Here is a 12,875-nt window from a genome sequence, read left to right as displayed (position 1 = left end):
GTTATTATTGAGAGGTTCAGTAACTTTCTCCCTCAATAAACCCATCCAACCTGTCTTGGGCCAGGACCTCCTCTGTAGGCAGCATCCCTCCTTACCCTTTTCTGAGGCCACCTTTCCTTGGTCTTTGATTGTCCATTCCCTGGGGCTGAGGGCAGGTGAGGTGATAGATTACAGGAGCAGCACCCCACTTTCCACAAGAAATGTCTCCTTTGCTGGAAGACAAGGGTGTATACCTGGTACTGAGGTATGGTCCTATTTTCAGAGTTGACCTTGAGCAAATAAAAAAAAAAGCCTGTGTGCAAAATTGTTAGGTGTTCATTTTTCATCCATTCGTGTATTCAAAAACCAGTAAGTTTTCCAATACTGGATGTACAAAATAAACAAGGGAGGGAACGAAAAGTGACATCACAGTAGATTTAACACCAATGTTTATTAGCACGCACACACACACAAAAAAAAAGGAGAAAAGATGGCCAAAATCTCAGATGCCCTCAGTTGTGTGGTCCATTCCTGTGAATAAGACACCCCCGAGGTATTCAGAGCAGTCAGCCGGCCCAACTCCCCCTCTACAGGACCCACCCATCAGCTCTGCCCACACTTAAGAACAGGTAGGAAGGCCTGCAGGGGCTCTGCACCTTGAGCTATTAGTTCTAATGATTTCTGAAGGTTAGTACAATGAAGCAGACTATATACTCGACATTCATCCCCAAAGCAACTTTTGGCTTCCCCACAGGGGCCCCAAGCCCATGAGGAGTTCAAAATCAAAATCAAAAGGAAGAGAAGCTTTGACCAGTTGCAGTATTATCCAGGTGATTACTCATCAAGATGCTGGCTGGAAAAGAAGAAAATAATGTTAGGATGATGGTGGTGAAGAAGGCGAGGAGAAGACCAAGCAGCTGTCATTTCCAGAGCACCTCATCCGTGGCCTCAGGCAACTCAGATGTGACATGCACTGGCTTTTATTTTTCTTTTTACTTTTTTTTTTTTTTTTTTTTTTTTTGCAGTACTTGGGATTGAATCCAGGGGTGCTCCATCACTGAGCCACATCCCCAGCCCTTTTTATTGTTTTATTTTGAAACAGGACATCGCTAGGTTGCCCAGGCTAGCCTTGAACTTGTGATCCTCCTACCTCTGCCTCCCCAGTCACTGAGATTAGAGGTGTGCACCACCATGCCTGGCACATTGAGTTTTTATCCTCAGAACCACCACGAGGAGTCGCATTACTGTCCTTACTTTACAGATGAGGAAACAGAGAAGCAGGTATTTTTTTTTTCTTCATTCAGCCAGTGACCTGGGGACTCAAGATCTGAAAACTGACCCCAGATTGCAAGCTGACCCCTCCCTCCAGCCACTGCCTCCTCGTCTTCATGTAAGTGGTAGCTGCTGTGGAACCTGCATGTGCAGGAGCCAGGCCTCCTGGCCCACAGCAGAGCCTGTCCTACTGAGAGAGGCCTCACTGGTCGTGGGTGCAGAAACCTCCCCACTCACTCGCCTCACACAACGGTACTAAGTGCTACCATTTAAAGAGTCAATCGCTGAGCACCGGGCTCCGTGGACAGCCTTATTTCAGTTCACAAAAGCAGAAACAGAGACTCAGAAAGGTGAAGCAACTTGCCCAAGGTCATAGAGCTGGGAAACAGAAAGGGGAACCCCGCTCTGGCCACGGCCGAGTCTGAGCATCTAACTTCTCCACTCTTATGATCTGTTTTCTGGAAGAAGCCAAGAGAGAGCCTCCTATCATGGAAGACAAAGGTCCTTGGTGCAGAGGAAGCAGCACCAGGGAGTCAGGAGACCTCCCAGGCACACCAGGATGCCCACCCTAGAACGGCTCCCACGGCTGGGAGGACTGGAAGAGGGTTGACAGCGTAGCCCCAGCCCTCAAACATGCAGTCTCTCTCCCACACCCAGCTCTCCTCAGGGGTCTTCCCCACACAGGACAAAGCAGTCTGGTCCACAAAAAGATCACAGGACTTGGAGTTGTCAGAAGACTGGCATGCCAGTCCCTGCCTCGCATGAATCCCCTCATCTGCTCAGTTAGCTCCTCTATACCCTACAGTATAGAGGGTACACCTTGGGGAGGGGGTTAGGGGGGAGGGGGTAAGGGGGTCAAATGCTAATGCCCTGGAAGTCATAGAGTGATACTCTAAAGGAAGTATCTCTGTCCCGATTGACAGTAGCATGAAATAAACAACAAAGATATAAGATTGCTTTTAACCGTTAACTACCCACTTGTGTCCTGTCCTGCTAGATCCATGAAAATTGCAGACAAAGAACAAAATTCACTGGGTGTTGTGGTTTAGCCGTGGTGCCCCGCAAAAACTCATGTGTGAGCCAATGCAAGAAGGTATGAAGGAGAAATGATTGAATTGTATAGCCTTAACCTTATCAGTGAAATAACCCCCTGATGGGATTAACTGGGTGGTGGCTGGAGGCAGGTGGGGTGTGGCCGGAGGAAGTGGTTCATTGGGGTGTGGCTATAGGGTATATATTTTGTATCTGGACAATGGAGTCTCTCTCTCTCTCTCTCTCTCTCTCTCTTCAGTGGCAAAAAAACTGACTAAAACAGTGGGCTTAACCTCTGATGGGATTTTGTTACTTCATCTAACAGGATTTGGAAAGTGGGGAGGGACAGAGGGACAGTCAGGGAGAGGCCACCTTCTCCAGGACCAAGGAAGCAGAGGAGAGGCACACAGGGCATGCTGGGGACACTGGGCAGCCTGCAGCAGGTGGCCTGGAAGAGCAGGCCAGGGAAGAGGGAAGGTAGAGGGCAGGCGGGCTTCTGTGGGGAGACCGGGCGGGGGTCAGGGAGTCTGGTCATGGAGCCAATAGGAATGACTGTGGTGAACACCACAGGTCAAGTCCACTGATACTGACCCCACCTGGAGAGACCGGAGTCTCCACAGCCCAGACGTGGATTTCAGGGTCCTATCCCTCCTCTAGTTGGCATCTCCTGGTGGCTGAGCCCTGTGTTCCCCAGGGCTCCTCTCGCCTGGCTCCTGTCTCTCTCCTGCCTTGTGCTGCTGCCTACAACCCAGAAGCAGCTACCAGCTGGCTCCCTCACCACGTTCCAGAAGGTCTCCCAGCCCATGCACATGCCGTCCACAGCTACCCACCTCCAACAGAAGCCGGGCCACTCCAGGGCTGGCCCACGCCCTTACACAGGGTGGACCCTGTTCCTGTCGCAGTGGGGCTTGCAGTGAGGGTTCAGCCAGTGCTCCAGAAACTGCTCCTCAGCACGGTGCTCCAGGACCAGCAGGTGATGCATGTACTCCTATGGGGACAAGCAGCAGTGAAGGGAGTCACCATCCACAGAGACCGTGACAGTCAAACTGCCTGTGTGCATGGGGTGGCTTCCTGAGGGCACAGCTTGGTCAGGGGAGGGTAGGAGGACAGACAGGGAGGAAAAACCACCTGCCAGGCCTGTGTCTCTCCATGGGGAAGACCAGTCAGACCCATCATCAAGGGGGTTCATTGCTAAGGGGGTGTGTCCCCACAGGACCCATGCTTGTTTGTGGAGTGTAACTGGGAGCCACCATTCAGAGAGAAGCTTGGTGGACTACAATGTAGAAATTCCTTTTCTCCTTGGTTACCACTTTACCAGACATACGCAAACTTTTTCTTGCCATTATTCCCCAACAATGCAAATTTATGATAGCATTTACATTATATTAGGTATTATAAGTAACCTAAGGATAATATAGAATATACCAGAAGATGCACAGAGGTTCTATGAAAAGCAGAAGCTATTTTATATAAGGGACTTGAGCGTCTTTGGATTTTGGTATCTGTGGGAGGTTCTACAACAGAACCCTCAGGGAGACCTAGGAATGACCCTACAAGTAAGCCATCAGGTGGGGGCATCTCCCTGTGGGTCTGCCACCCTCCCTCTTTCCTCACATCAGGGAGGCCCCTTCCTTCCCTGTCCATAGCTGTCATTTAGCCTTTGTTAATCTCCGAGCTTCTCTTGAGCCACAAGTTCCCCTCAGATGGTTCACCTGAAGACACTTTAAAGAAGAAACCACTCACAGCCATGTAAGCGAGGTTACTGGTGTAGATCATTTCAGCACCCAAGGACCAGAAATAGAGACACCAGGACCATACCTAGGCCTGCAGGGCTCAGGGTACAGAAGGGCTAGAGGATCCCATCAGAGCTAGAGCCATGGCCCATGGGGGTGGGTGGCTCTGGTCTTAGAGGGCTGCAGCATCTGCAGAGCAGGGTTGAGCAGGGAACACCTCTTGCCCTCAGTCTTCTACAGAACCCAATCAGTAGCCTGCCACCTAGGGAACCAGGTGACCCTTCCTTCTAAAGCATTCTGGGTGCTCTAAGGGTGAGATGCAAACCATTGCAAAGTAAACATGAAACAGATCCACATAAATATTATTTAGGTACCCAGAAGAGCCAGCTGTTACTCAGAAAAGCAGCATTTCACCTTGGGAGAAAGCAGACGCCGGGGTAATACAGTATTTATGACATGATTAAATTATTTTGGTCTGTATCTATAGCAGAGAAATCTTAAACCATAGCTCAGTGATAGAGCTTGTGCCTACCATGCATTAATACCTGGATTCCACCCTTACCACCACTTAAAACAAACAAACAAAAAAAAAGATTAAATTAGAATACAAATAAAGTTCAGTGCCAAATAAGTAGCCTGCATTCACCCTTCTGATCCATTCTCTCTCCCTGATCACCTGGCCCTGTGACCCAGACTAATTATAACCCCAGATGCCCTCGTTCTATGGCTTCCAGTTGGGTTTGATCAATGGAGGCACCGCAGGAGGTTGGAGGACTGAAGACAGGGTATTTAGTACCTTGGCTCCTTCAGAGGAGCCAGAGCAGGTGGCTGCATTACCCTCCTCAAGGTGTATCAGCTTGCTGTATCAGCTCCTGGGAGCTGCCTTCTCCAGGTGTAGGAACCATCTTCAGCCCTTACTCCTCCTTGCCTAGGGGTTCTTAGCCACGGATTCTATATCATTTTTCCCCTGTAGTCTATCCACATCCCTGCAAAAATCTCTTTATTAAATTTTCCTAAGTTACCCGATTTCTCAAGGGGGACCTGATATTTGAGGGCTTTGGCACAACATTCCCGGCACATAGTTGGAATCCGATACGTGTTAGCCATTCATTTTAGTTACTATCAGATAAGCAAGATCTGCGTACACTTTGAGGAAAGCATCTTTTTCAGGAAATGGTACACAGGCAAGTTTCTGTAATGGCTTGTAGAATAAAGCACAGAGCAGCCTTCCTCAAAGTGTGGTCTATACTCCCTCGGAGATTCATGAGGCCTAAATTATTTTTAGAATAATACCTGGGCCTAATTTGCCTTCTTGCAGTATCAGATCTGAACTGATGTGCCAAAGTAGCGGTGGGTGAAATGACACATCTTGGCAGAAATCTCGGGCCAGGTACACACTGTGCTCATGTTGGATTCTTCATTTCCACACTCACAGTTACAAAAATACAAATAGAACATCCTGAAAGCACTAATTCCTCAGAAGAATCCCCAGGGAAACAGTAGAGAGTGATCCATTGAACTAGCTGTGTTTCATAGGTGCGTTTGGTGACATCTTGAAAATGAGCCAACAGTCTGTCACTCAAGGGAAATGATTGACAGTATTTGCTGAGAAATAATATAATTTGAGCTCTCAGGAGGAAATTAGAATTTTGGAAAACTCACATCCGCTACCATGAGCTTGACAGTTTCCCAATACTTAATGGCATTGCTGATGAGATCCCTGAGGATATGAACAATGTCACCAGTAATATACAGCCTCTTTTGCAATTAGATGCTCATTTGCATTGCTCTTCAATTAAACCTTGTTCTCCTCAGCCAGATATCCCGTCAGTGTTTTGTTTTGTTTTGTTTTTTAAGAAATGGGGTCTTAGGTGAGTGCAATATGCACACCTGTAATCCCAGCAGCAGAGGAGGCTGAGGCAGGAGGATTGCAAGTTCAAAGCCAGCCTCAGCAAAAGCAGGGCACTAAGCAACTTGTCTCTAAATAAAATACAAAATAGGACTGGGGATGTGGCTCAGTGGTCAAGCTTCCCTGAATTCAATCCCTGGTACCAAAAAAAAAAAAAAAAAGAGAGAGAGAGAGAGAGACAGAGAGAGAGAGAGAGAGAGAGAGAGAGAGATATGGGGTCTTGCTATGTTACCCAGACTGGTCTGGAACTCCTGATCTCTAGTGATCATCTCACCACAGCCACCTGAGTTGCTGGGACTACAGGCATGTGCTACCTCCTCTGGCCCAGAAAGCTTTTTGATGGCAGTAATTGAGGTACACCTAGTGATTGACACAAAGTAGGACCTCAAGACCACTCATTAGAGAAACATACAAATGAGCAAATTGATTTAAAAGAAAAAAAAAGCCGGTGTTTTTTCTTTGTAATCTTAATAAATCCTCCTTGGAAGTTTCCTCAACACCTGTGTCGATCTGCTTGTGGTGCTGGCCCACGCCAAAGGTACATAAAAAACATTCAAAAGGACTATCTATCTCACACTCCTAAACAGCAGCTAAAATCATCGTAGAAGAAAAACAACCACAATACACACAGAGAAAAAGAAAGAAATCAGTACCGGTTTCCATGACATTTCACTATTTATTTAAAATGTTATGAAAGAGAATGTGCCAGAAAGGCCTAAAAGCGGTCATTAGTCAAAAAGGAAAAGTCAAACGGCAAATCTGCTAAAAAACCGCAAATTCAACAATTGCATTGGCCGGGTTAGAAATGACCCACATTAATGATAATCTCAAATGTTCCTGGACCCAGAAAGAAAGAGTAGATGGAAAATGGATTTTAATTTCTTTAGATTCCTTTCTCGGGGGCAGGGGAAATTAAACGAAACAAAAACCAGTATTTGTGTTCCATGTCAAATGCCAATGGCAATAACTTAAGTAAATAATTTCCCCAGTAAATTAGAATAGAAATTAGAAATAGACCCTTATGACGGCACTGGAATGGTGTGATAATGAAATTAAATATGCTCTGAAACCAGATCTAAGCTGAGAATCACAAAATGGATAGTTACTCTATCAAGGCAGAAATTTTTCCCAAAAGGCAAAACCTTTTCTGTGACATTTGGGCAGAATTAGAAGTCCGTCAACATTTGGAAAAACTATTTTGCTCATTAATAAAAGCAAGGTAATCACAGAGGCTGGATGGTGGCTCGGAACTAAACTACCCTGGGACCCTGAAGGCTCCACCCACCATCAGTCTGGCTGGTGAGTGTAATTTACATCTCAGTCACTCCGAACCATCTTTGAGATCATGGGAACAAAAGGGTAATGGGTTACTACAGACATTTGTCAAAGGCCTGAGCGTGAAGGCATATTTTACAAAGATGACTTATAACAAAGCTAATACGATTTATATTTGCCCAACAAGAACATTCCTTAGCCAGGCATGGCAACACACGCCTGTAATCCCAGCAGCTCGGGAGACTGAGGCAGGAGGATCACGAGTTCAAAGCCAGCCTCAGTAACCTAGCGAGGCCCTAAGCAACTCAGTGAGACCCTGTCTCTAAATAAAATACAAAATTGGGCTGGGGATGTAGCTTAGTATGGGAGGGTCCCAAGTTCAATCCCTGGTACCCCCCCCAAAAAAAAATATTTTTTTCTTAAAGGCACACAGGCCAAAAATGGCAAGCTTTCTAGGAAGACTTATCCCCAGGTATGCAAGTTCTTTTGGACACAATCACAAAAGACATCTCTTTAAAGAATCTCCAGGGTTCACCCCCATGATGGGCAGATATTTTCTTCCCTAAAATCTGGGAAGAGTAAGAGAGGTGAAATGAGTTTAAGTGAAACGATAGAAAAGACTTCTTTGAAATAACCTCCAGGTTCTATGGAAGAATCATATCCCATAAAACTTTCCTCCCCCACCCCACCCCTGGGAAAGAAGCAGAAAAAGTAAAGGAGATAAGTACTAAGCATTTAGTAAACACCACAGTGTATTTGGTGCTGGGGACTGAGAAGTGGGTCTACCTCTTCAAGCAATTTAGAGCAGAATATTAGGAGAGACCAAAAAATGCCAAAACGAGCAATCTTGTGCTGCAAGTGACAGAGGGATGTTCTGATTCATTAGGGGGAGGAGAGGCAGTAGGAAGCCCCCCCAAAAAGGGCATCAATTAAAGTGAGCCTCTCCGAGTGAATAAGGGTTAACCACTGGAAGAGAGCAGGTACCATGAGAGAAGAACCTGAAGCACACCATCGTCCCACATAAGCTGCCTCTCTCCCCAACCACCCTTTGTCAGTGTGGCACCATGTCGGCCCTGCGGAACCCCACAACTCTTTTTACTCCTACCCTCCCTCTCTGCACCCTCTCCTCCTGCCCCAGCTACAGCCACTTGTCTCCAGTTCAGCACCATAATCTCATTATCACCATAGCTTCACTCTAAAATCCCTACTAGAACATTCTATCGGAGGTCAGGAACATAGAGTGTCGGAACTCTTTTGCAAAGTGATTCAATAATAGATACTAAAAACTTTTTGAAACAGCCGGGTCCTTGGATCTAACAACCAATTTTCTGGAAATGTACTCATAGCAAAGCATTTTATTTAAAAAATAAAAAAGTTTGAAATGTTGTTTATGATAGGAAAATATTGGCAATGAGGGAGTAATAAAAGGTAATAAATCAGCAAAATTATGGTTATAAATATTCCATTAAAATATGAAGAAATGTGGGCTGGGGATAAAACTCAGTTGGTAGAGTGCACAAGGCCCTGGGTTCAATCCCTAGCACCACAAAAAATAAAAATAGATAAATAAATAAATAAATAAAATACACACACACACACATATGAAGATATATGTGTAATATAGTAATAAGAGAAGAGTCAGGAAACAAAACTATAGATTCTTTTTTAAAAAACATACAAAGAAATATATATACCCACACAAAACGAGTAGAAAGAATTACATTCTCAAATGCCAATGCTTTTTAGGGAGAAAGAGTAGAACTATAGGTGATTTTCCTTTTATTCTTTGACTCTTTTTGATTTCCAATTTTTCTACAACAAATGTGAATGGTTTCATTTTTTTTAATTATACACATAATACCCAAAGCATACTGTTGTTTAAAATTTCAACACCGAATATGAAGTTCACTAGACCACCACCTGCAGTCCTTCTCAGTGAGGTGATGTGCTTACCATTCACCTGATCATCCCTCTGGACGTTTTTCTAGAAATATACATACATGTAAATGCACCCATATAAATAGTGAATAGCACTGTTTTGTGGCTGAGGACAATACTCCCTCCTTATCCATGGGGGACACAGTCCAAAACCTGGAGTGAACACCTAAAAACTGCAAGTAGTGCTGAGCCCTATATACATTGCTTTTTCCTATATGTACAGACATAAGATGATTTTTTAAATATTTTTATTAGTGCATTATAGTTATACATAATAGTGGGGTTCATTTTGACATAATGATACATGTGTGGAATATAATTTGCTACATTTCAGTACTTCCTCCTTCCTTTCCCTTCTCCCCCTCCATGTTCCCTTCCTCTACTCTGTTGATCTTTCTTCTATTTATTCATTGGTTTTTAATTGGTGCTTTATAGGTATACTCAAAGGTGGAGTTCACTGGGTGTATTTGTATGTGTACATAGTACAATTGGGTCAATTTCATTCTGTAGTTCCTATGATAAAATTTAATTTGGGCCCAGTAGAAAATTAACAGCGATAACTAACAATAAAATAGAACAATTACAATATACTATAATAAAGGTTATGTAAATGTGTTCTCTTTCACTCTCAAAAAAACAAAAAAAAAATTTTTTTTTCCATTGCTGGGGATGGAACCCAGAGCCTCAGCTATGCTGGACAAGTGCTCCACCACTGAGCCACATCCCCAGCTCCCAAAATCTGTTATTGTACTGTTTTCATCCTTCTTCTTTCTTGCTTTGTTTTGTTTGGGGTATGGGGGATTGAACCCAGGGGCACTTAACCACTGGGCCACATCCCCTAGCCCTATTTTGTATTTATTTAGAGACAGGGTCTCACTGAGTTGCTTAGTGCTTTGCTTTTGCTGAGGCTGGCTTTGAACTTGCAATGCTCCTGTCTCAGCCTCCCGAGCCACTGGGATGACAGGTGTGCGCCACCTCGCCCAACATTGTTTTGTTTTTTTCCTTTTTGGGTGTGTGTGTGTGTGTGTGTGTGTGTGTGTGTGTGATGCTAGGGATCAAACTCAGGGCCTCTGACCTGCTAGGCAAGTGCCAAAGCCCTACCCTTCTTGTAGTGATGATGTGAGATGATCTGATGCCTACTGGAGCAGATAAAGAGAGGGAGAGAACATAGCATTGTGACATCATGTTAGGCTACTTCCTGAGCCTTCACTGAAGACAAGCACTGCAGCACCATGATGGTGTTCATGGTTCTTTGTTATAGCAGCTTTATAAAACTAGTACACCAAGTAACTGCATCAAGTGTAAAGATGAAGATAAAAAATTTGTCCCAAATCTTATCACCCAGCAAACATTGTCCTTTTTGTCTGACAACATGTCTCCCTACACACACAAACACACACACACTTATAAATAGAAATGTAGGTGGGTGAGTTTTCCTTTACAACTGTCTTCCAGTTGTGAAAGTTGTGCATGCGAAGTTGGCCTCCCCTCAGGCCCTCACTCCAGGCATCCTCCTCTGCGTGGCCATGGAGCCACCTCCCTCACCCTCCACCACCCTCATTCCTGGTCCTGGTCTCCTGGCTCAGCCACCCCACTACATTCCTCTCAGCATACGGGGGCTCCACCGTCAGCCCTGCCACCTCTATTTTAAATACCCCATTCACAATAGGTAAGTGGAGCTGGCACCTCCAAGAGAGATAAAACACAGGTAAATTTTGAGAGTGGCTGGGTGTGGTGGTAATCCCAGTGGCTTGGGAGGCTGAGACAGGAGGATCATGACTTCAAAGCTAGCCTCAGAAAAAAGCAAGGTGCTAAACAACTCAGTGAGACTCTGTCTCTAAATAAAATACAAAGTAGGGCTGGGGATGTGGCTCAGTGGTCCAGTGCCCCTGAGCTAAATCCCTAGTACCCCCCCACCCCGCAAAAAAGAGTTTGAGAGTGCCTGTATATTATACCTGAGACAGTAACAGGACCCCCACCCTGCAGCCCGTACTGGGACCAGCACCCAGTTTAGTTTCAAGGTAAATGAGCATCCAGCAGGTAGCATTTTCTTTAAAATTGCCAAGGCCCACACTCACCCGCATTGGCTCATCAGGGAATCCAGGTTTGCTGGGCCTGTCCTGTCGCCGGGATCTCAGGAGCTGTTTGGCCTGTTTTTCGCTCACAATCAGAGAGGCCTCTGGAAAATATCGGGAAGGGGCCTCAGGGACTGTCAGGAGTTCATGCTCCATCTCCACAGTCCCAGGCAAAGTGTTTGCAAGTTCAACTTCAATTAAAATACAAAACTTCTGAGGAACCTGTCCCAAAGGACACAGCATCCCAGAAGGCTCAGAAAAGAATTTAAAATTGTTTCTCATACAGTTAACTCAGAAAAAAGCTGCACGATTTAAAACCATTTACCTATTTCAATGGCCCATTCCTTTAAAACTGGGCATGAACTTAATGAACATATTTTTAAGACATTTTCTCCAGTTCTCTGGTCTGCATTTCTCTTAAGTTCCCTCCAGTGGGATTTTCTTTTTTTAAATCCTCAATAGGCAAAATTGAGTCGAAAGTTGTTATTAAACGATTCCCAGGGACAATAAGATCATGTAATCTCAGTCATCCCACAAGCCCCTCAAAGAAAACACTGTGTTAATAAAATCATGTTGTTTTGGTAATCACATGCCAATAGGAAAAGCTATTAACAGAACCAAACTCTATCAGATATTGGTGATCTCGTGTGAATTCCAAAAGCAGTTAAAGATTTATCAGCATTTTTTAGAATAATTTCTCAAATACTTTAAGACGTTGAAAAAGAATTTCTCCCTTACGTTAGTAATTCTGGAAGCCTGATCTTACGGGAAAGAGAGAGGAAAGAAGGAAGAAAGGGAGGGAGGGATTGAGGGAGGAAAAGAAAGAAAGAAGGGAAAGAGGGAGGGAGGGAGAGAGGGAAAGAGAGAGGGAGGAAAGGAAGGAAGGAAGAAAGAAAGAAGCAGAGCGCGGCTCGGGAGGCTGAGGCAGGAGGATGGCAAGTTCAAAGTCAGCCTCAGCAACTTAGCAAGGCCCTAAGCAACTGAATGAGACCCTGTCACAAAAAGGGCTGGGGTTGTGGCTCACTGGTCGAGTGCACCTGAGTTCAATCCCTAATAGAAAGAAAGAAAGGGAGAAGAGAGGGAGGAAGAAAGAGAGAGAGAGAAAGAAAGAGAAATGGAATATCTATTCAATATACACTAATATACTACTTGAAATGAAACAATATTTCAAAAGTACCAGACCCACTGTTATTCCAGGTTAGTGCAGTAGCACAGAAACAGGTGGTGTGGTCCGAGTCTGTGCCCACCTGCCAAGGAAGCCAGTAAGGCGACGGCAAGCACAAGCACTGTCGGGTTCTTCATCCTGCCCGGCCTCTCTCTGCCTGTGGCTGAACGGATCCTCCGGGCTGGGTCAGCCTACTTGAAGGCAGCCAAGTCCGTCAGTCTCGGTGCTTGTTGATGCTTCAACTAATAGGACTTGCCAGGTGACGCTGAGTGTGTCTGACTCTCGGATGTAATAAGAACCCACTGCTAAAATGTTTTCCTCTGAATTCCTGTGATTTTTTTCATCCTGAGGAAGGAAATTATCCTTCTGCAAGATGAATTCCAAGGCTTGACTTTCAGAAGGTGCATGTGATGTTTATTTCAACAGACTTTCCAGGACGTTCTTTAGTCGTTTGTGGGTATTTACCTATAGATGCAGTCTATGCTCCTGTTTCACTG

General features: G+C 45.0%; 1 protein-coding gene across 1 annotated transcript; it reads right to left on the bottom strand.

The window, feature by feature from the left end:
- Window positions 1–442: 442 nt before the first annotated feature.
- LOC308635781 (uncharacterized protein C17orf67) lies at window positions 443–12,656 on the bottom strand. Its single transcript, XM_081270519.1, has 4 exons — window positions 12,461–12,656; window positions 11,217–11,317; window positions 3,114–3,271; window positions 443–832 (listed from the first exon to the last, which is right to left on the bottom strand). The coding sequence occupies exons 1-3, from the start codon at window positions 12,513–12,515 to the stop codon at window positions 3,155–3,157; spliced, it is 273 nt and encodes a 90-aa protein (XP_081126645.1). The 5' UTR covers window positions 12,516–12,656; the 3' UTR covers window positions 443–832; window positions 3,114–3,154.
- Between the last annotated feature and the right edge of the window lie 219 nt (window positions 12,657–12,875).

Source organism: Spermophilus citellus (genome assembly GCF_964194105.1).
Source record: "Spermophilus citellus genome assembly, chromosome: 17".
In the NCBI taxonomy this organism is placed as follows: Eukaryota; Metazoa; Chordata; class Mammalia; order Rodentia; family Sciuridae; genus Spermophilus; species Spermophilus citellus.
The sequence above is the reverse complement of the archived record's forward strand: the minus strand, read 5'-3'. Positions and strand labels throughout refer to the sequence as shown.

Coding starts and splice junctions, on each gene's coding strand:
- LOC308635781 (XM_081270519.1), bottom strand. CDS start 12,515: ATGAAGAACCCGACAGTGCTTGTGCTTGCCGTCGCCTTACTGGCTTCC. Junction 11,318..12,460: donor CTTACTGGCTTCCTTGGCAG/GTGGGCACAGAC, acceptor GATATTTTCCAG/AGGCCTCTCTGATTGTGAGC. Junction 3,272..11,216: donor TCCCTGATGAGCCAATGCGG/GTGAGTGTGGGC, acceptor TTGTCCCCATAG/GAGTACATGCATCACCTGCT.